General features: G+C 51.3%; 1 protein-coding gene across 49 annotated transcripts in view; it reads right to left on the bottom strand.

Annotated features, from left to right (window-relative positions):
* The window catches only part of CAMK2G (calcium/calmodulin dependent protein kinase II gamma), a 55,163-nt gene extending 45,279 nt beyond the window's left edge, over window positions 1–9,884 (bottom strand). For 37 of the 49 annotated variants that reach the window (XR_014075503.1, XR_014075500.1, XR_014075498.1 and 34 more), the window contains exons 1-2: window positions 9,751–9,884; window positions 8,295–8,389 (exon numbers count right to left, since the gene is read on the bottom strand). Coding sequence is in view for 44 of the 49 variants with exons in the window: in XM_081563995.1 (XP_081420121.1) it covers window positions 8,295–8,389; window positions 9,751–9,815 (160 nt within the window). In the remaining 5 variants the exon portion in view is untranslated. Of the gene's footprint in view, window positions 1–8,294; window positions 8,390–9,750 lie in introns of those variants that run through there. The other 12 variants (XM_081564019.1, XM_081564001.1, XM_081564061.1 and 9 more) reach the window with 2 other exon arrangements.
* Window positions 9,885–19,840: the final 9,956 nt, after the last annotated feature.

Genomic DNA, 19,840 nt, shown 5'->3' with positions numbered 1-19,840 from the left:
GGGAGAGCCTTCTTTCCAAGGGTCCAGCAGTAAGACAGACGAGGTCTCCCAGGCTGGGCTTGTGCCCACGGCCATCACCAGAGACACAAGAGAGTTGTACCCACTCTCCATCAGCCTGGGCAGTCACAGGGTCTTGGAATACTAACCAAGCCCTCGACCTGGTTCCATCACAGCCTCCCATTTGGGTGGGGCCCATTGGTGTCAGCAGCCTGCAGGGGAAGGTTACCAGCAGGGTGACCTCTGAGAGAGGACAGCCCAGGAAAAGCCACTGTCTGTGGGAGCCCTGGTCATCCTCGGCCCCAGCCTTACAGGCTGTGGCGCCCTGCCATCCTGAAACTCTGCTCAATGAGCCGTGGTGATTTCTGCCTACTACGCTCTCCCTGCCTCCTCACGAGGATCCTCGCTCAGCCAGCCAGCACCCCAACCTCTGCAGCTGCTGTCTCCTGTCCCTTTCCCCCTCACTTCCTGTCCTGTTGTCCGCTGCGTGTCGTCTGGGAAGAAGCACAGGGCTCCGCATAAGCAGCAGCAATGTTTCCGGAACAAGTCAGGTTTTCAGAGCATCTTTTCCAGCTGCAGGGTTTGTCCTATAAACTCAGCATGCAGTGCTGTTCTGTGCTTAGTCGCTCAGTCGTGTCTGACTCTTTTTGACCCCATGGACTGCTGCCCACCAGGCTCCTCTGTCCACGGGGATTCTCCAGGCAAGAATACTGGAATGGGTTGCCATGTCCTCCTCCAGGGGATCTTCCCAACGCAGGGATCAAACCCAGGTCTCCCGCATTGTAGGCGGATTCTTTATCAACTGAGCTACCAGGGAAGTCCGAAACTCAGCATCCCCAAGTCCCGAAGAAGCTAAGGCCACTGACCTGGCCTGGTCCACAGTGGTAGGTCCAGGCCCTGGCTTGACATCCCAAGGTGCTAACACATCAGCCAGTGCTCCCGTCACGAAGGCAGCCTTCTCCCTTGAGACACCCCTCCTTCCAGTGACCGCTGAGCTCTGTTCCTAGAGAACAGCCCAGACCTTCTTCAAGGCTGACCCTTTTCCCACCCACCTTTCGACCGGGCTCGTCCCCACCCCCTCACACGGCCCAGCCCCCCCCTTCCTGTTTGACAACAGCCACTTCCCGCTTTTGCACAGGGCCACTTCCTGCCTGCCTGTGTGCTACTGCCATGGAGAGACCCACCCCTGCCGGCCTTCAGCCCAGCTCCAACCACAGCCCTCTGCAAGGATTTCCCCCTCAAGAGCAGAGGTGGTAACAGGAGCAGAAAGCAGAAGCGGCCGTTATCAAGATCCCACTTCAGGCCTTCCTGATAGCACCTTCAGGGCAGGGCCAGGCCCTGGACACAAGGATCCTGGACGCAAGGATCCCTTGCCTCCCCTGCCTTCTGCACAAGAGGTTAAGACTTGGGTCAGGGTACCACAAAGGCTGAATACCCTTGACGAGAAGGGCAGCGAAGGAGTGACCAGATGCAGAGGAGAGGAAGCAGACAGTGAGGAGACCTCAAAACACCTCTCCCCTAGCACCCTGAGGGATGATGCCTACTCCAAACTCACTTTCCTGCCCTAGCAGGATGGAGCACAGGGAGAGCCAGCCAGGTTCTCCACAGCCCTGCAGAGACACAGCGGCTGATTTAGTGACGTCTCTAAAACCACGAATGCCAGCACGGACTTCAACTAAGATCCTGTTGACATCTAAACATAACAGCCCACTGTAAGTGGGAAAAGACACAGAGCCCTGCTCTGGCTACGGGGACCCTCCCCAAGTTCCGATCTCAATGACATCCTTGACTTTTCGGAGTTATTTCTAAGGTCTGTGCCTGTGGTCCCAACATGGATCCGGAAAAGCTTCCCATAGCCCACCCAGTTCAGATGCTCTGTGTGGGCATCTCCTCTTGCTGTTTCCCTCCTGGCCCTCTGATGCATCACTGGGAGGAGTAGAAACAAGGGCAGCACAGGGATTTGGTGTCATAATCCACATTCCTCAGCTGCTTATAAACAGCCCCTGGCCTTGGGAATGGCAAGCTACAATCCCATTGACCTCACCCTGACATTGTGATGCCACAGCCCTTCCTCTTTGAATCTCACTCTAAAAGTGCAAAGGCCCCAATTAAGAGCAAAAGTCTGTGTGTCATGTAAGAGCAGGGGCCACAGTGTCTAATTCCTTCATATCCATACACGTGGGAACTAGCTGAGGGCTGTGAATACAGCACAATGGGGCCTGAAAAGTCCCCATGTGAACCCCCAAGGCTCTGTCCTTTGAACTGGTGTCCTTTCCTTTTCTTCAGCCCTAACGCAAGCAGTTTTAACTGGGTGACACGAAGACCTGAGCCTTACTCTGGTCTTTGGATCTTAAGACAAGAGAAGCTTTAACTAAGGAGGACAAGGAGAGAGGCTCCAAGAAGAGGCCCATAGTGAAAGTCTTCCCAAACCAGCTTGGACAGAGAAAATCCCCATGGGGTCACTAGCAAGCCCCAAGAAGGCAAGGCTCTGCCTCTGGACACTCTCAAGGCCAGAACAGGGTCAGCCACTGAGCTCTCCATGCCCCCAGCAGGGCTCTGGGTGCCTGCAGCCTTTGCCCACTGTTTTGGTGACATTTCCTTCATGGTAACCAGCCCCAAGTAAAACATCCCAGGAAGCAGCCCCTAAAAATAGCTCCTCCCAGGGCAGCAGCAAGCTGGGGGAGGGGAAAGAGAAGGAGGAGAGAACAGGGGAGCAGATGGGAAGCTGCTGCTGCTGATAGGGCCCAGGAAGTAGAGGTGGTGTTTGGGGGGGAAGTGGCTGGAAACATCCCTACCATAGAGCGGTCTCTACCCACAGAGGTATGTTCAGATGAGAGCGAGACCTAGTCAGTCGGAAGGGAGGGATCTGCTCCACTGGGCTCAGAGCTCTGGGTCTAGATGGAGAGGCGTGGAGATGACCTATCAGGATTTAGCACAGAAACAAAATATCCAGAATCTGTATTTTAAAGGGAAGAGCCAAAGGGTAAATGATGACCACACTGCTTAAAGATGCTGGGATCTGAGCACTGGCAATATCACTGGCATGCCTACAGCTCAAAACGAACAAACCAGTCTTCTGCGTCCTGGTTTCCCCACTGGCTGTAAGGGAGATCTGTCTGGCCCATGAACAGAAGACAAAGAGCTTCTGCCGAGAGGCACTCAAAAGGTGCAAAGTGCCCATCTCTTCCTGTCACCACCCTTTTGGCACCCATGGGATCAGGCCCTTGTCAGCCTGCCAAGGCTGTCCAGAGAGCAGCATGCTCAGAGATGGGGCAGGAGCTGGTCACACCCACGCCACCCCTTCTCTGCCTCCAGCCTCGGCAGAGAATGGGGTCAGCCACTCACCTCTAGGGTTTCAGCACAGCCTCAAAGCTTGGAGCACACCTCCTGACAAGGGCCCAGAGCAAGCAGCAGGAAGCAAGCAGGGGCTTCTCCTACAGGATGGGGCCCCTTCTAACCTGCATCACCACCCTATGATGCTAGCACCCAAAATCACTCTGGGAAGGGGCAGGTGGGCAGGACAGCAGGCCAGTGTTGTAGGAGCTAAATCACACAGCTCACAGCATGGCTGGATGATGAAACTGACCCTCAGCACAAAGAAGGGGCCTCCAGGCTGTTTCCTCATCCAGTGGGGAGAGTCAGAGGAGCACCTCTATACAGGATGCTCACTTCTCTGTCAACAGAAACTGGTCTGTTTTATCCTCAGGAGGAAAGCACCGTTTTGGATCTAACCTCCTTAAATGCTTCAAGTCCCAGAGTCCCAGTGTTCCAATGCTGTATAGATCTCTCTTCCTCCTGCCCCTCCCTCACTGCTGCATCACCCTCCCCTCTTCATCCTTAACAGGAAAGTCTCACTTGGAGATACCCCAGGGGACACAAATGTCATGGGGGCTACTCAGGCCAACACTAAGGGGTGGAGACTTCCAGCTGGCACCACCCAGGGGGATCCTATTTCAGTCCCCAGAGCCAGCTGGACCAAGAAAGGCACAGCCTTTGCCCTTCTGGTGGCCAACAAGCCACAATTACAGCCACTCAGCTTGCCACAGCCTTGGACACAAACTGACACCCCAATCTGGGGGCTCAGAAGAGGCCCCTAATCACAGAACAGCCCATGTGCACAGATGGTCACAGAGCGGCAGAGACACCACCTGGAGAAGGCTGGGCCAAGGTGTGTGTGGTAAATATCAAAGAGCATAGCCAAGAGCAACTGTCACGGCTGTCGCTTTTTAGACGGCTCAGGGCCCACCTGCATGAAATTCACTAAGGCGCTTGTTAAAAGTGTAGATTCTGAGGCTCCACCCTAGACCTCCCAAAGTAGAATCTCTGGATAGAGCCCAGGAATCTGCATTCTTAACCAGTCTTCAAGGTGATCCTCTTGCACACTAAAATTGAAAACTGCTGCTTGGAGGAAGTCCTGACATTGCCCTAAAAGGCCGTTTATGACAGGGAAGGAAGATGATAAGCTGCAATATCTTCCTATATCTCCCACCTGTCTTATTCCCCAAGCACAGGTCTTTAACTTCATCTGTTCTCTCCTACAGTTGTGTCAGGACTACAGCCTGGTCCACGGATCAGAAAGAGAGAACCCAAGCCAGTACCAGGATACAAGGGTTCCAGCAACTTGGCTAGGAGTTTCCTGAGAGCCAAAGCCCAAAGGCAACCTGGCTGGTTACACAGACCATTCATTCAACCTGTGTAGGAGGCACAGTATGTATCAGGCTCTTTGCTCTATTATTATGTATCAGGCCCCTGTATCAATATGTATCAATCATATATGTAAAGAAACAGATATGATTCCTATCCTTACCTCCCAGGTCCTGGGGAAGGGGAAGTCTTTTGCTTACATTTAACTTCAAAAGAAATTCTTCACATGGGGTATACAGATTAAATAAATAAACAAACAAGGCAAGTGCTGTTAACAGATTTCATAATATTGCTTCCCATAGCACCTCTTAGTAAGGCTAAGCATCCCTTCCCAGTGAAAGCAACTGTAATTCAGATAAATGGTCCAAATAGAGAAATTTCTTATGATGTAAACTGCTCCAAGGATAAATCCTAAACTACATAGAAAAAAGAAAGGACCATTTGCCCTTCAACTGTAGCAATATGGGAAATGGTTTGGATATAAGCAAGAGAGTGGGATATGAAATGTTATGTTCCACGAGGTGAAAATCTATATGCATATGAATAAAGATAAGAAGGGAATCTGAAGATTTAAAAATAAAAGAAGACATAAGGGCTCAGGCTCCTGGGGGAGGGGGTGCTCTTAAATCTTAAAATAACGACTTATCATTGCCATCACCTGGCCCACTAGCTCTGCATCCAAGCCTATTTTAAATGCCTCCTTCAGCCTAGCTGAGAGCTAAGCTTGGAATCACGGGCTCCCTTAAGAGCCCCAACTCCACACCTATTGCTGTTTCAAAGCAAATGGAGTGACATTATGTGACTTTCAGTGACTTTACACAGACAGACCCGCAGACGAAGACAGTGCTCAACGCTCAGCCGCCTTAGCTCTCTACATTGTTGCATAGCCACCATCATGGGCCCAAGGCCGCCATGACAAGAAGCAACAGAGCAAAAGGATTCTTATCCAGAGCTGACCCCTCAGAAGACCAGGTGATCTCTCCCTATGCCTCCTGGGCCACCTCACCACGGACGGCAAGGAGAAGCAGCCTGACACTCTCTCTTTCACTCTACAGCACAGGGAATCACAAACAAGAAAAGAACAGGCAGAGAGACTCAGCAAACCCCCTTCAGACCTTCATGGATGACCCTGGTGGGCCCACCACATTCCCAGACACAGAAATCCAACACCTGTGGAGCCCTAGACAGACAGACAGCGATGAGTGAAACCCAGCCCCAGCCGCTGCACCTTTATAAAATATACAGCGTAAACTGAGAGGCTGTAGGGAAGCCACGGCTTTCACTTACTAACCCCACGGGCACTAGCCTAGTGGGCACCCTGGCCCAACCCTCCCCGGGGAGCTCAAGTCCCCTACACCCACACCTACAGTGCAACCCCTGGACGACTCCCTCCATCTCCAAGACAACAGCCTCCCACTCTCAATCTCCAAACAGTATTGGCACTTACATATCCCTGACCTCTCTTGTTGGTATCTGTACCTACCAGCCAGGACCAGGCCTCTGTCCCAAAGTTAACCTGGCACACAGGCCACATAACAGAGCCCCAGTTTTGGCATAACCATCTAGAGAGGGGGAGTTGCTGCCTGAAGCATATGATCTTACACAAGAATCTTCTTGAAGAAAAAAAATCAAAGGGAAAGAAAACCTCATCCAGTTTGGGCAGGGAAAAAAGATATCAGCTGGGAAAGATGGGACAAGGTTGAAAGAAGGTGAAGCCTGGAAAGGGAGGTGACTGCACAGGTTAGGGAAGTTCAGGTGGGTAGGGAAGGGATAGAAAAAGATAGCCTAAGGCAGGCAACTCCACAAAGTCACCACACCAGCTCTCTTCACCCTAGAGTTCAGCTCGCAGCTGTCTCTCCCGCCCTCACCCCTGGGTCAGAGGACAGCGGTGAGCCCGGGAAAGCAAAGCATTGCATCATTAACTGGAGACACCAGACACCAGCCCCATTTCTGATGCACACGGGCTATGCTGTGTGGGCACGGGGAGGTATCCATTCTCAAACCGTCATCCCTGCCTGCACCCTGCATCCTTGGCCAAAGGATGTCTGCCAAACAGCCCAACCCACTGCACTTTTCCCCCTCCCCAAAGGAGGAGGGCATCTGACTGCCCACATATCTCTATGGCAACCATCGCCTCCAACTCAAGGTACCCAGAGAGAAAGAAAACAAACAAATAAGTCAATTTAATAGCCAGTGTAGAGGAACAGCACGAGACAGGGGCTGGGAGGAAGACAGCAAGTCAACCCCTGCTTGTAGGGATGGAGAGCGGTCCTCCCAGCCAGGAGGTAGACACAGCCCTGCTAAACAAGTCCCAGAATAACTGTCAGTCTATAGCTTCTCCAATGCTTGCTGCTGCTGCTGCTAAGTCGCTTCAGTCGTGTCCAACTCTGTGCGACCCCATAGACGGCAGCCCACCAGGCTCCCCCGTCCCTGGGATTCTCCAGGCAAGAACACTGGAGTGGGTTGCCATTTCCTTCTCCAATGCATGAAAGTGAAAAGTGAAAGGGAAGTCGCTCAGTCGTGTCCGACTCTTAGCGACCCCATGGACTGCAGCCTACCAGGCTCCTCTGTCCATGGGATTTTCCAGGCAAGAGTACTGGAGTGAGGTGCCATTGCCTTCTCCTCTCCAATGCTTAGAGACAGGTATTACATCTCTTACTCCAGAGACGCCCAGGTCATTACTAGTCATGGCCCATATCTTCTCCAAGACATCCTATTGCCCATTCTTAGCTCTTTTCTGAGTCTTATAACCTTTGTCCCAGGGCTACACCTTGCAGCTCTCGATGACCTGACCCATCCACATACATCCCTACTCGCCACACCTGTGAAAAGGACACATTGCTGGGTCTATACCTATTAGATGAGTTGACTTTGGCAAGCACCCAGCACAAGGTGCAGGGAGAGAAGGTTCAAGGTGTGAGGCACAGGGCCTGACCCTCCCCAGCCCCAGACACTTAGGAGCATCTCACAAGTTAGGCTCTCAGGCCTGGGCCTTCACAATCTTCAGATCCTGAGGCCCAGCTGCTCATATTCAGACCAGGCCATTGAGATTTCCAGACCATGAGGCATCACCCTCCACCCAGGACAGACTGCATCTGCTGCTGCACCACCAACTTTGTAATTTGATCAAAAAAGCAATCAAGTTCATCTGGCAGGATTTGTTCCCAAGAAGCCCTCGCCAGTAGCAGCCTCCCTTGATGTTTACAGATTCCCTTCCCTTGGGAGTCTGTTCTGCCGCCTGGTGGGCAGGGGGAGGCTGGGTTTGTCAGAGCTGTTCACTTACTGCATTTCCATCTTAAGTCACCACTGGGGCACAGGGACTAGTGCCATTGCCCCAAACACAGAGATTCCAAATGCCCCAAACGAAGAGCTAGACACCCACCACTCCCGATATCCTCCCCCACCTCCATAAAAACCAAACTCCCTTGAGCCTTCAGGGACCACTCCTAGCAGCAATCAACATTTCTTACATCTTCATTCTTTTCTATCTGTTCCCTGTATAATTCTCTGCCTAGCTTCAAAGGTCACCCACCCTGAAATTCCAACTCTTCTCCAAGAGCTAAAGCCACAACCCTCAACTGCTGGTTCTTCTTCAGAAGAACCCATAGCCCTTGGAGGCACCCCAGGGAGAGACTGAGATGGGGAATACTCACCCCGAGCAGATAACTTCTTGGTATTGATGATTTTTGCTGCATACTCTTGCGTGGAGGTTTTCTTCACACACCTGCGGACCACAGAGAAAGCACCCCTGGAGGGAGAAGGGGGAAAGAACTGGGACACGGAGCACAGCGGAGTGACACAAACACACTTCAGGTCTGAGGACAGCGATACTCCCATCACCAGACCTTTAGTCAAAATCACACACACACACACACACCAGTGTAGTGACTATTACCATCCAACGTGGGGCAGAAGGATGTGGCCTCTGCAGGACGTTCAACAGATGTGGGTGGAGGACCACCCTACTCCCACGCCCACATCTAGTTCTGGGTAAAGCAACAGCCCTAACCTCAGCTTGTGCGTCAAGAGCTGGTGGGAGATGCTTAAAACACACACCTGCTGCATCTCACGGACAGCCCTGCAGTCCCAGCCAAGAACGCTGGAGAAGGAAAGAGACCCTGCCCTTTTCTCAGCAGGAATAGTTGGGGTAGGGGAAGGAGAGACTAGAAAGAGGGTATGTCTTTCTAATACATGTCTCCCTCAACCATGGGGAGGAAAGTGAGACTCAAATCCCCCCACCTGGCTTCATCCCACTGCATCCTAGCTCAACTGACAGCAGGGAAAGAGAGGATCCAGTTGTGGGTCTCAGACATCAACAACTCCCCTTCCCCATGGTATTTCCCTCTACACGCCCCCCACCCCTCAATGAGAGCTCGCACTCTCCAGCTCTGGAAACATCTAGGGGGGGCGGGCTGGGCGGGGGCTGCAGTGGCCAGGCTCGGCGCCGCGGGTGGGGGTGGGGGGCCGGGGCTGGTGCAGCGGCCAGCTCAGTGCGGAGGGGAGGGGGATGCTGCGGCTGCGGCGCGCGGCTCCCGGGACCACTGCAGGGATGGGGAGAGGGGACGGGGGTGCTGCAGTACTGCCCAGCAGCGGGGCTGGGATCCTGGAAGCGGCACTAGCCGGGGGCGGGGCCGGGTACCAAACATCCCCCACACCCGGGCACCGCAGCAGGGTTGGAGCTGCAGGGCCGGGGAGGGTCCTGAGTCTCAGGCGCGTGGGACATGGGACAGGGTGCTGAGTGAGCTCTTGAACAGAGTGGGGAGGGGGCAGCAAACAGGCGGGGTTGGGACTGGGGGGGCGTCTGAATGGTGCGGAAGGGGCGGGGCTGGAGGGAGCCCAGGAGCGCTCCGGGGGCTGCAGTCCCCGCGGCAGCGCGGGGTGCAGCAGCCCGGGCAGCTGCTGCAGGGCGCGGAAGGGGCTGCGGGGCAGGGAGCTGGGGGTGAGGGGGCCCCGGGAGGCGGCTGGCGGGAAAGGCTGGGGGTGGGGCGGGCCGAGGGGGCGCTGCAGCGGCCGGTGCAGGGCCGGGGGGGCGGGGCGAGGAGCCGCATAGCGCCCGGGCGGCGGGGACAGGGTGTGGGGGGGCCCCGGCTGGCGGCGGACGAGCCGTACTTGCCGAGCTCCTCGAAGAGCTGGTAGTCGTCGGTGAAGCGGGTGCAGGTGGCGGTGGTGGCCATGCTGGCGGGCGGGCGGACGCGGCGGTGGAGCCCGCGCCGACGTCGGTGCACAGTCACCGCCGCCCGGCCGAGGGAGCAAGAGGAGGAGACGGGGCTGAGCCCGGCAGCACCGCGAGACTTTACCGGGGAGAGCGAGGGAGGGAGGGACACCCCCGCGCCGCCCGCCCGCCCCGCCCCCAGCCCCGCCGGCCCCCCCCGCCCGGCCCCCGGACCGCCCCCGGGGAGGGGCCTCCCGCCACCGGCCCCGCCCCGCCCGGGGAGCCGCTGGGGCTGGGCGGGGACGCCCGGGAGCGAAAGCGGGGGTGGGGGGGGGTCTCAGACCCCGGCCACCCGGAGGGGGCTAGAAGGTTCCTGACCTGTGAGCTTGTCCCAGAGCAGACCCTACAAGTGCTCAGGATCTGAGTGCAAGTATGCATGTGTTGGGAACGTGTAGGGGTCTGGACCACCGAGTTCTCTGGCGGAGCTCCACACTCGTGTCCTAAGCCCCCAGTCCGGCTCACACGGCGAGAGAGGGCCAAGGTCAAAAACGCGCGTGTCACACTGAACACTTGGGAGACGCCCCCAGTCTGTGCAGAGCCAGCTCTCAAGCAGCCTTCCCTCGGGAAGCTGACAGTCTAGACTTGTGTAAGCGTCAGGGCCATTATTAGATAAAATCCTTCAGGCACGGTTTGTTCAGGGAGACCAGGCCAGGGCGAAGGATGCAGGTAGAACTCTGCCTTCCCGCACTCCAGCCTTAGAGATGAGAGAACGTTCTCTCTCTGGCCAGCAAAGAAAGGGATGAAGTGGGAGCCACTTAGAAAAGGCTTAGTGCAGTGTGGGCTAGAAGAGCAAGTGGAAGCAAGAAGAAAATAACCCCATTTTCCTTCAGGCACCCTTTGTTTTTATTTATGGCTCATCACATTGTATAATGATGTGTTTACTGGTTTGAGAGGCAGCAGACAAGAGCATGACTGTCTTAAGTGTGAACTCGGGTTAGACTGCTTGACTTGGGTTTCTGGACGACTCACTGACCAGCTCTGTGACACTGGGCAAGTCAATTAGTCTATCTGTGCTTCAGTTACCTTATCTGAAAACAGGGAAGAATAATAGTAACTAACTACCTCACAGAGTTTTGAGTATTAATGGACTAAAGCACATAGAGCATTCAGAATAGTACCTAGTACCTAAGTAGAACTGTGTTCCCTATTTAATATTTGCCTTCCCAGTAAATTGTAATAGGGCAGGGCTGCCTTTGTTCACCTCTCTACTCAGCCTCAGACCCTTAGTAAGTATTTGTGGAATGAAGGGACTCCTTGGGATACTGGCAGAGGGAGTTACCATCTCTTTCTCTGTCTCCACTGTCAGAGAATGGTAGGAACAAGACACACAACTGTCTCGGAGGAAAAGAAACAGGCTGGGCAGGTTCCTGACCTGCCTGGGCAGCTGTACCTCCCAGGTCTAGAGGCCAGCCCCCACGGGGCAGGGCAGAGCTCAGCCAACTGCTACTGTTCAGTCTTAATTACAGCAGGATGCCCACGGGGAGTCTGGCTTCCATTGTCAGCAGGCTAACTCGCCTGCCTGGAGAAGGCAGCTGAAAGGCTGAGAGGTGTCCCAGCCTCCCAGGCCTCCTCCCCCAGGGGGTGGGTGGAGCAAAGCTCTCCAGGAGGGTTCCTCTCCTTTCCTTACTCAAAGCACTTGGAGCTGGTTTGAGAGCCAGACTGCCCAGTAGGGGTGATTAAGGGAACAGGAGAGGAAAAGATTGAGGTGACTGAATATCATGCCCCACCCCTCCCTGGGGCAACAGGAAGTAAGGCACTGGGGAGTAAGGCCACTTCCTATCTTGAAGCACAGGGGTAAGAGCCTGGTTCCAAGTGCCAGTGTGGGGCAGGGCAGTGAGATTGTACACACAGGGATGACAGTAAATCATCCACCTTAAAGGCAGAAGTACAGGCTAGCCTGCACTCCAGTAACAAGGCCTGCATAGTGGTTAATCATCAATGTGTCCTTCCTGAGCCCTCAGGGCAACTTGGTCCCTGACCTCCAGATGCTGAAACTTTCATTCATTACTGTAAGGCAGAGTGAAAGATGGAGGGACATCTTCTCACTTCTCACAGAGCAAGCACAGATCTGGGCTTCTAAGGAGGCCCCTAGGGCATCCCAGGGGAAAACAGAAAAACAGGATTACGAACCTGACCTGTTCTCACAGAGGGTGAGGGATCTACTACTTCACTTCTCCCTCCCTCCCTCACTGCTCTCAACAGCCTCTCTGACATGGCCTCAGAGGCGATTTGGAGACTACAAATGCCTTCATGCGCACACACAAGCACACCCTGGCACACACCTTCCTTGATCCCCATTGCTGTAGCACCCACACAACTTCCAGCCACCCCATGGCAATTAGAGGGAAGATACATATAAATAATAACAAGTTTGCCAGCTCCCTCTGCAACAGTACCTACAGCAACCTCATGAGGTCCAAGAGTTGTGATGTTCCATTGCAGTTGGTCCCCCGGGCAGCTCCAGCACTCAGTCCCCCACAGCACAGGGAATGGGGGATTACACAGGAAATGGATTTCCTGATAATCACCAGAGGGGCCCCACTAGGTGAACCCTCTGTCATTCTGCTGATCTTTTGAAGGATCTGAAAATTACACCAAGGACTGCCCCCTGACTGAGAGACACTTCCCTTCCTAATTTTGGAAGGCAAGTTTAGAGTAGGTTTGTACACGTTCAGTCGTGTCTGACTCTTTGTGACCCTGTGGATGGTAGCCCATCAGTCCTCTGTCCATGGAATTTTCCAGGCAAGAATACTCGAGTGGGTTGCCATTTCGTACTCCAGGGGATCTTCCTGACCCAGGGATTGACCCCTTATCTCTTGCGTCTCCTGCCTTGGCAGGTGGATTCTTTACCACTGTGCCATAAAGGTACTTACTCTTGAGCTTAGGAAAATGGAGCAGTTCAAAGTGAGGGTTTCTTTTTATTGAAGTATAGTTGATTTACAATGATATGTGAGTGTCAGGTAAACAGCAAAGTGATTCAGTTTTATATTTTTTCTGGTTATTTTCCATTATAGATTATTACAAGATACCAAATATAGTTCCCTGTACTATGCAGTAAATCTTTGTTGCTTATCTATTTTATGTATAGTAGTTTGTATCTGTTAATCCCATACTCCTAATTTATCCCTTCTGCCCTTCCTTTCTCTTTTGGTAACCATAAATTTGTTTTCTTTGTCTGTGAGTCTGTTTCTGTTTTGTCAACAAATTCATTTGTATTATTTTTTAGATTCCACATGTAAGTGATATCATACGATATTTGTCTTTGACTTTGCTTAGTATGATAATCTTTAGGTCTATCTATGTATGTTAGTCACTCAGTCGTGTCCGACTCTTTGTGACCCCACAGACTGTAGCCCGCCAGGCTTCTCTGTCCATGGAATTCTCCAGGCAAGAATAATGGAGTGGATTGCCATTCCCTTCTCCAGAGGAACTTCCCAACCCAGGGATTGAACCCTGGTCTCCTGACTCGCAGGCAGATTCTTTACCATTTGAGCTACAGGGAAGTCTATCCCTGGGTCTATCTATGTTGCTGCAAATGGCAATGTTTCATTCTCTTTTTTAAGGTTGAGTAATATTGCATTGTCTCTATATACCGCATCTTCTTAAACCAATCCTCTGTTGATGGGCATGAAAGTGAGGTATTTAAAAGCAAGAGGGGGCTTCCCAGGTGGCACTAGTGATAAAGAACCTGCCTGCCAATGTAGGAGACCAAAGCAAGAGGGATGACACTCTTGAAAACAAAGAATAATTACCTGCTTGTTAGGGCTTGTTGTAAAATAAATTTGAAGAAAATTCACTCTTGTACTGTAAGGGGTTTTTAAATCCACAGAACCCTATGGGTTACATGGTCATGCCCCAGCAGCTCCTCAATATACTGGGGTTCCACGTAAGATTTTGTTAAGAAAAGAGTCCCTGAAGAAGTCCCTGGCTAAAAGAAGTCCCTGAAAGAAGTTTGAAACCCACTGGACCTTCTGAGGTCCCCTCCAACTCTAAGATTCTATGACTAACTTTGGAGAATTAAGAGTGATGAAGTCATGGCCTTTCTCCAAGGACTCTGAGAAAATTTATTATTTTGAGGCTTTTGAAACTAATGAGAAGATACGATAATGAGCATAGGAAACAATGAGAAAGACAAATGAAAACATTTAAGTAAGCAATCTCCAAACTAGGAGGGGATGTGGGATGCCCCTCTCCCCTGGAAGACACTTCAAATCACAACCATGAATAGAAAAATTGATATGACCCATCCTCAATGAGAACTACTCCCAACAAAGCCACTGACCTTGATGAGAGTGTTTTCCCATCCCTCCTATGACTGAGAGCTGAAAAAAAGGGTTAAGAACCACAGACTAAATCAATGACTGCAATATTTCTTAATGAAGAAGCTGAGGTTATTTTAAGTGAGGGACTCAACTCCTATTGGGCATAGAGGATGAGATTTTGGGGTGAAAGGCTGAGAATGTTTGAGGTGAGGGCTAAAGTATCTGGTGTGAAGAACTGAGGTATTTGTAATAGTTATGGTCTGAGATGCTGAGCTTGGAGCTCAGAATTCCAGGTGAGTTGTAGGAGTGAGTTTCAGGGGAGTTATGAGCAGTCAAAATAATTGGAGTAAGGGGCTGAGGGGTCAGCAGGGAGGAACGGCCTTCTATTTTCCAGCTAGAGGGCTGGTTCTGAAAGGCAGTTGGATTCTGCCTTCGGATCGTGCAAGTCCAGATCAGGGCTCCCTTGGCCTCTCAGCCACTCCACCCTCCACTATCCCCCAGAGACTGTGTGCTCCTTGAGGACAGATGGTATCAGATCTTTCTCCCTTGTATCCTCAACTCCTAGCACAAAGCCTGGCATATAGTAGGTGCTCAACAGGTATTTGTGGAATGAATGAAGTATTGGGGCAAGGGGGTGAGATAGTTGGGATGAAGAGGGAGCACTGGTAGAAAGGTGACAGAGTTGTCATCATAGAAAAAAGGGAGGAACTGAGGTGAGGGGCTGGCAGCCTGCATCAGCAGGTATGGCTTGGGGATAAATAGTGGCATGTGGGACCCCCTGGTGGGCAGACCTGAGGTACACAGGGTGCTTGGAGGGAAAGACAGAAAAGCCAGAGAAGACAATAAAAATTACAGTTCTCCATAACATTTGGGGAGAGCTTGCTACACAGAAGACACAGGCACAAAGCACTCAACAGGAGCTATTTCATTAACCCCCATCACCGCCCTGTGAGTGTAGAAGCCAGCAGCAGCCCCATTTTACAGAAGAGGAAACTAAGTTTAGAAAGGGAAAGCAGCTTGCCTGAAGGCAAATAGCTACTCTGTGGTAGAGCTGGGATAATGTGACTGAAAGGAAGTGAATAGAAAGAGATGTGGGGTGGTGTGGGGGTTCAGTTTGAATGTGCTCATCCAACCTATGGGGGCTTCCCTGGTGGCTCAGCTGGTAAAGAATCCGCCTGCGGAGACCTAGGTTCAATCCCTGGGTTGGGAAGATCCCCTGGAGAAGGGAACAGCTACCTACTCCAGTATTCTGGCCTGGAGAATTCCATAGACTGTTCAAAGAGTCAGACATGACTGAGCAACTTTCATATCCAACCTACAGGATCTAGATTGGATTCTTAAACCTAACCCACATTTATCCCAATGTAGACCTGGTCCTGAATCCAGGCACTTACTCAGAGGGGACACTGATCCATCCATTCATTTCTTCATTTTATTACGCACCTTTTCTCTTCCCTGGGTTTCCCTGGTGGCTTAGATGGTAAAGAATCTGCCTGCAATGCAAGAGACCCAGGTTCAGTCCCTGGGTTGGGAAGATCCCCTGCAGAAGGGATGGTTACCCACTCTAGTATTCTTGCCTGGAGAATTTCATGGACAGAGGAGCCTGGAGAGCTACAGTCCATGTGGTTGCAAAAAGTCAGACACAACTGAACGACTAACACTTGCACTTTTTCTCTTCTAGTCACTGGGGAAGCAGAAGAGAACAATACAACAATAAGACAAAACTCCTGCCCTCAGGGAACTTACATTCTTGTGGGCAGGTGATGAAACTAGAAAGAGGTCATTTTAGATTGGAATTCTACAGAGAAAATAAGATAAAGCAGTGGATCAGAGAGCCAGGAATGGGGAGGGACTAGAGAACTCCTTTAGCTGAAGTTCTTAGCTCTGGCTGCCCTCGGAAAGTGACTTGTAAGGGAGACCTAAATGATGATAAGGAGCTGGTCACTTCAAGCTCTGGGACAAGAGCATTCCTGGGGGAAGAAAGAGCAGTGATAACCTGAGAAAAAATATTCAAGGGGTGGGAAGAAGGCTGGTATGGTGGGAGCAGAGTGGGCAAGTGGAGAAGTAGGCAGAAACTAGGACCCAGAGCCTTGTCAAAGCCCGCTGTCTGGTACAACTGCCCTAGTGCTTCTTCCACAAGGACAGTCTGCCTCTGTGCTCACAGAGGAAGATCCCTTGATCAGAAATGGACATAAATCTGGGCCTGAAGCTGGAAATGATATTACTTGGATACCATAAAGGAGGGTGGTGAGACGAGCACAGGATGACCTCTCAGCACTCTAGGGGCTCTGGGAGTGGTGTGCAGAGGGGTTCTTGCAGAAATAGCCAATGTTGTTACTCTGCTTCTTACAAAGCCATCTACTGACCCTGAGTTTTGGTAAAGGGTAGTACAGCGAATATGTCAGGATGCCAAGCAAGGAGAACAAGCTCAGAATATCTGAGCTTCTTGATGGCTTTCAGGTAATGGTTTTTAAAGGCAACAGTAGGGGTGAGGGTTGCAGGGTGTGTGATCAGCTCAACAAGTTTGTTCTATTTGGTTGGTGGTAAGGTAACAAGGTGGTATTTTGGGAATCTCCATCATTAACTTTCTGGTTCCAACCAGTCTGGGGTCTAGAGCTTGTGGTCAGAGTATAGTCACCATCCTCCACCTGGGTCAGGGTGGGGGATAGTTTCTGCAGAACAAGTCAAAGATATGCATCGGATTGTTATCTGTATCTCTTCTGGAGGAACCAGGAGTCCTGTGATTATTCTAATCATTAACTGCTCTTTGAAATTCCAGGAAAGCCTAGAAGACTAAAGCTTTTTCTATAAACAAGAAATGGGTAGACACAGAGGGTCTCTTGTACCCAGGAAGGCTTTAGAGTCTTATTCAGTTTCAACATCCCCTCAGTCCATTTAGATAACCATCTCCCCAGAATGGGTAAGCTTCAGTCCTAACTCTTATAAGGGATAGAAAGATGGGCCAGAAATAGTTCCTGCCTTAAAGGAGCTTTATTCACTGGGGACAAGAAGATAAGCATGGTAATAGAAGGACAATATGAAAGATTAGTACCACAGTACAAAGAGCTGCCTGAATCACATTTCCCCTCCTCTGCCTATCCTCCATTTCTCTGCTCAGGTGTCACTTTCTCAGAGTGGTCTGGCCTCTTGACCAGATCAAAACCCTATCATGACAGCCCCCTAAAGTCCACACACCACTTCTTCAAAGCACTTGTCCCAAGTGTGATCTCACATTTGTCTATGTGGTTATACCTCTTTTGTGTAGGGTGTTTATGTTTATCCTGGTATCCTCCATGTCTAAAGCACCTGGTATGTAGTAGGTACTCAGTAAATGCACAGAAGATAAAAGCAAAGTACTATGGGAATTTGGGGCTTCCCAGGTGGTGCTAGTGGTAAAGAACCCACCTGCCAATGCAGGCGATGCAAGAGGTGTGGGTTCAATCCCTGGGTGGGTAAGATCCCCTGGAGGAGGTCATGGCCACCCACTCCAGTATTCTTGCCTGGAGAATCCCATTGACAGTGGAGCCTGGCAGGCTCCATTGGGTCACAAAGAGTCAAAAATGACTGAAGCTACTTAGCAGGCACGCATGCATGCACGCGACTTTTAAAGGGGGAATAATCAAATCAGTTGGAATAATCAGAAAAGACTTAATGGAAGAGATAGAAGAAGGGAAAGGATGTTGGCAGATGGGGGTGGAGATGGGAGGGCGTTGCTGGCAGGGAAGAGAATGCAGGGAGTTCCCTGGTGGCCTAATGGTTAGTTTTCTGGATTTCACTGCCATGGCCCGGCTTCAAGGGTTCAATCCCTGGTCAGAGAACTGAGGAGAAAAAAAGAAGAGAATTCCAATCAGGCCTTGAGATACAGAGGGCCTGGCAGATGTTTGGGCGACTGTGTGGTCAGGGGAGGGTGTGAAAAGGAGAGAAACAGGAACCAGCCAGATGAAAACAGTGTCTGGCTGAGGATATGGTTACAGGTCAGGCAGGGATAGGCCTCAGGAAGGATCAATGTCCAACTTTCTGGACTCCAGAGCAGGTCCCAAGGCTCTTAGATTCCAGTCCTGAGTTACAGATGATCACACATCAGATATTCCCACTTGAATGTCCTTCTGGACCCCCAAATACAACATGGATGGTTGGTCTATAGTGGTGCCATTTTGTGTACTCCTGACCATGAGTCTAAGGGTGGAGAACTTGGAGATCGTGGAGGCAGAGAGGTGTAGAAGTTTGGACCTCTACCCCAAAGGGGCAGTGATTCTGCTTGTCCACTAGAGGCCGCGATAGGCCTGGTTTTAGAGAGCCAGCAGGGCTGTGGCTTGCTCAGTCGACCCCACCCCTAGGAGTCATTTCCAACAGCAAGTCTGTTCTAGAACCCAAGGCCACAGCGAGGTCCTATCAGTGTCTCTGGCTTCAGTTTCTTCCGATAGGTCATCAGATTCCCAGACCTGACAAGTTAGCTCCAGAAAAAGTTGCTGATGGCAGCTAGATAGCAGGAGGAGCACCAAAAGTAGTTCCAGATGCCCCTGAATTAGCCAAATCAACGAATGTATATGGAGCAACCTATTGAGTTCCTGCCCAGTACCATGCAGTGTCCCAGACTCCGGATCTACCTCGGTGAATGAGACAGACTCTGTTCCTGCCCCTCCTGCTCTTACGATCTAAGGAGACAATTAAACATAAAATCTAAAAAAAGCTGCGGACATGGTTTAAATTCCAGGATTAGTTTTCCTTGTGTCTTCATTTCACTGTGGATCAGTCCATGTGATACCTACCTGATCTACAGAAAGGAAATAAAGGCAAGAAACAGAGAAAAGAACCTTTGCCTGTATTTGGAGAATCATTGCAGGGCCCCCTCCTCTTTTGAGGTGGAAGGATTCCCAGTGGCTCCTAGCACATCTGAGGGTGTCTGGGGGCAAGGAAGTTTCAGAGCATATCACCACAGCTTTTCTGGTCTCCTTTCTCCAAGCAGCCTAGGAGTTTTGCTTGGGAAGGGAAGTAGATTCCCCAGATTTTGGAGTGTGACCCAGACTTCTGGCTTTCTCATTGCTTTCTCTTTACCTCTTTCTTTTCTTTGTTCCTGGTCCTCAGGTTATCAGCAAATCAGTATATTTACCAGATGAATAGTATGTTCAGGGCACTTTTTTTTTTTTTTTTTTTTTAAACCAGGAAACATGAGCTTAAGGAAGTTGCAACAGAGTTGAGTAGATAAGATAACTAGAGAGAGGGGTAGAGATAGACACTCAGGCAATGCAGCATTTTGATAAGGGCAAATTGGTAGCTGCAGGCAGTCATTGTCAGGGTTGATCCCTGGGGGCTCAGGTGGTGGGGGAGTTTTCCTTCCTGGACAAAGTGACCAGGCTAAGGATAAGCCCTCACTCTGCCCCGTGGTGGGGTTTCTCTGGAAGAGGCATCCTTAGAGAAGAGGAAGAAGGGTGAAACATTCCCCAGGCCCCAGCTGTTCATTCCATTGTGCCTGGACAAGGGCTCAGAGGCCCATGTGCTCAACATTCCTGAGAAGCAGCTTCTGAGTCACAGCCCCAGAAACAGCTGAGGCAGCTTCGGGCTGGAGTCTTGGCTCTCTTTTCCCCTTTTCTGTCCAAAAGCAACTCCCTCCCTAGCTATTTGGATGTGACCAGAAACCCAAGCAGGGATCTATCTAGTTAGGAGCCTGGCTCAGCCAGTCTGTAAAATCCATTTGGTTTCCACATCCCCTCCTAAGCGGCCGCCC

This window comes from Giraffa tippelskirchi, chromosome 2 (genome assembly GCF_054371585.1).
Source record: "Giraffa tippelskirchi isolate mGirTip1 chromosome 2, T2T-mGirTip1v1.2.pri, whole genome shotgun sequence".
In the NCBI taxonomy this organism is placed as follows: Eukaryota; Metazoa; Chordata; class Mammalia; order Artiodactyla; family Giraffidae; genus Giraffa; species Giraffa tippelskirchi.
Note: the sequence above shows the minus strand (reverse complement) of the source record. Positions and strands in the feature narration are given on the sequence as shown.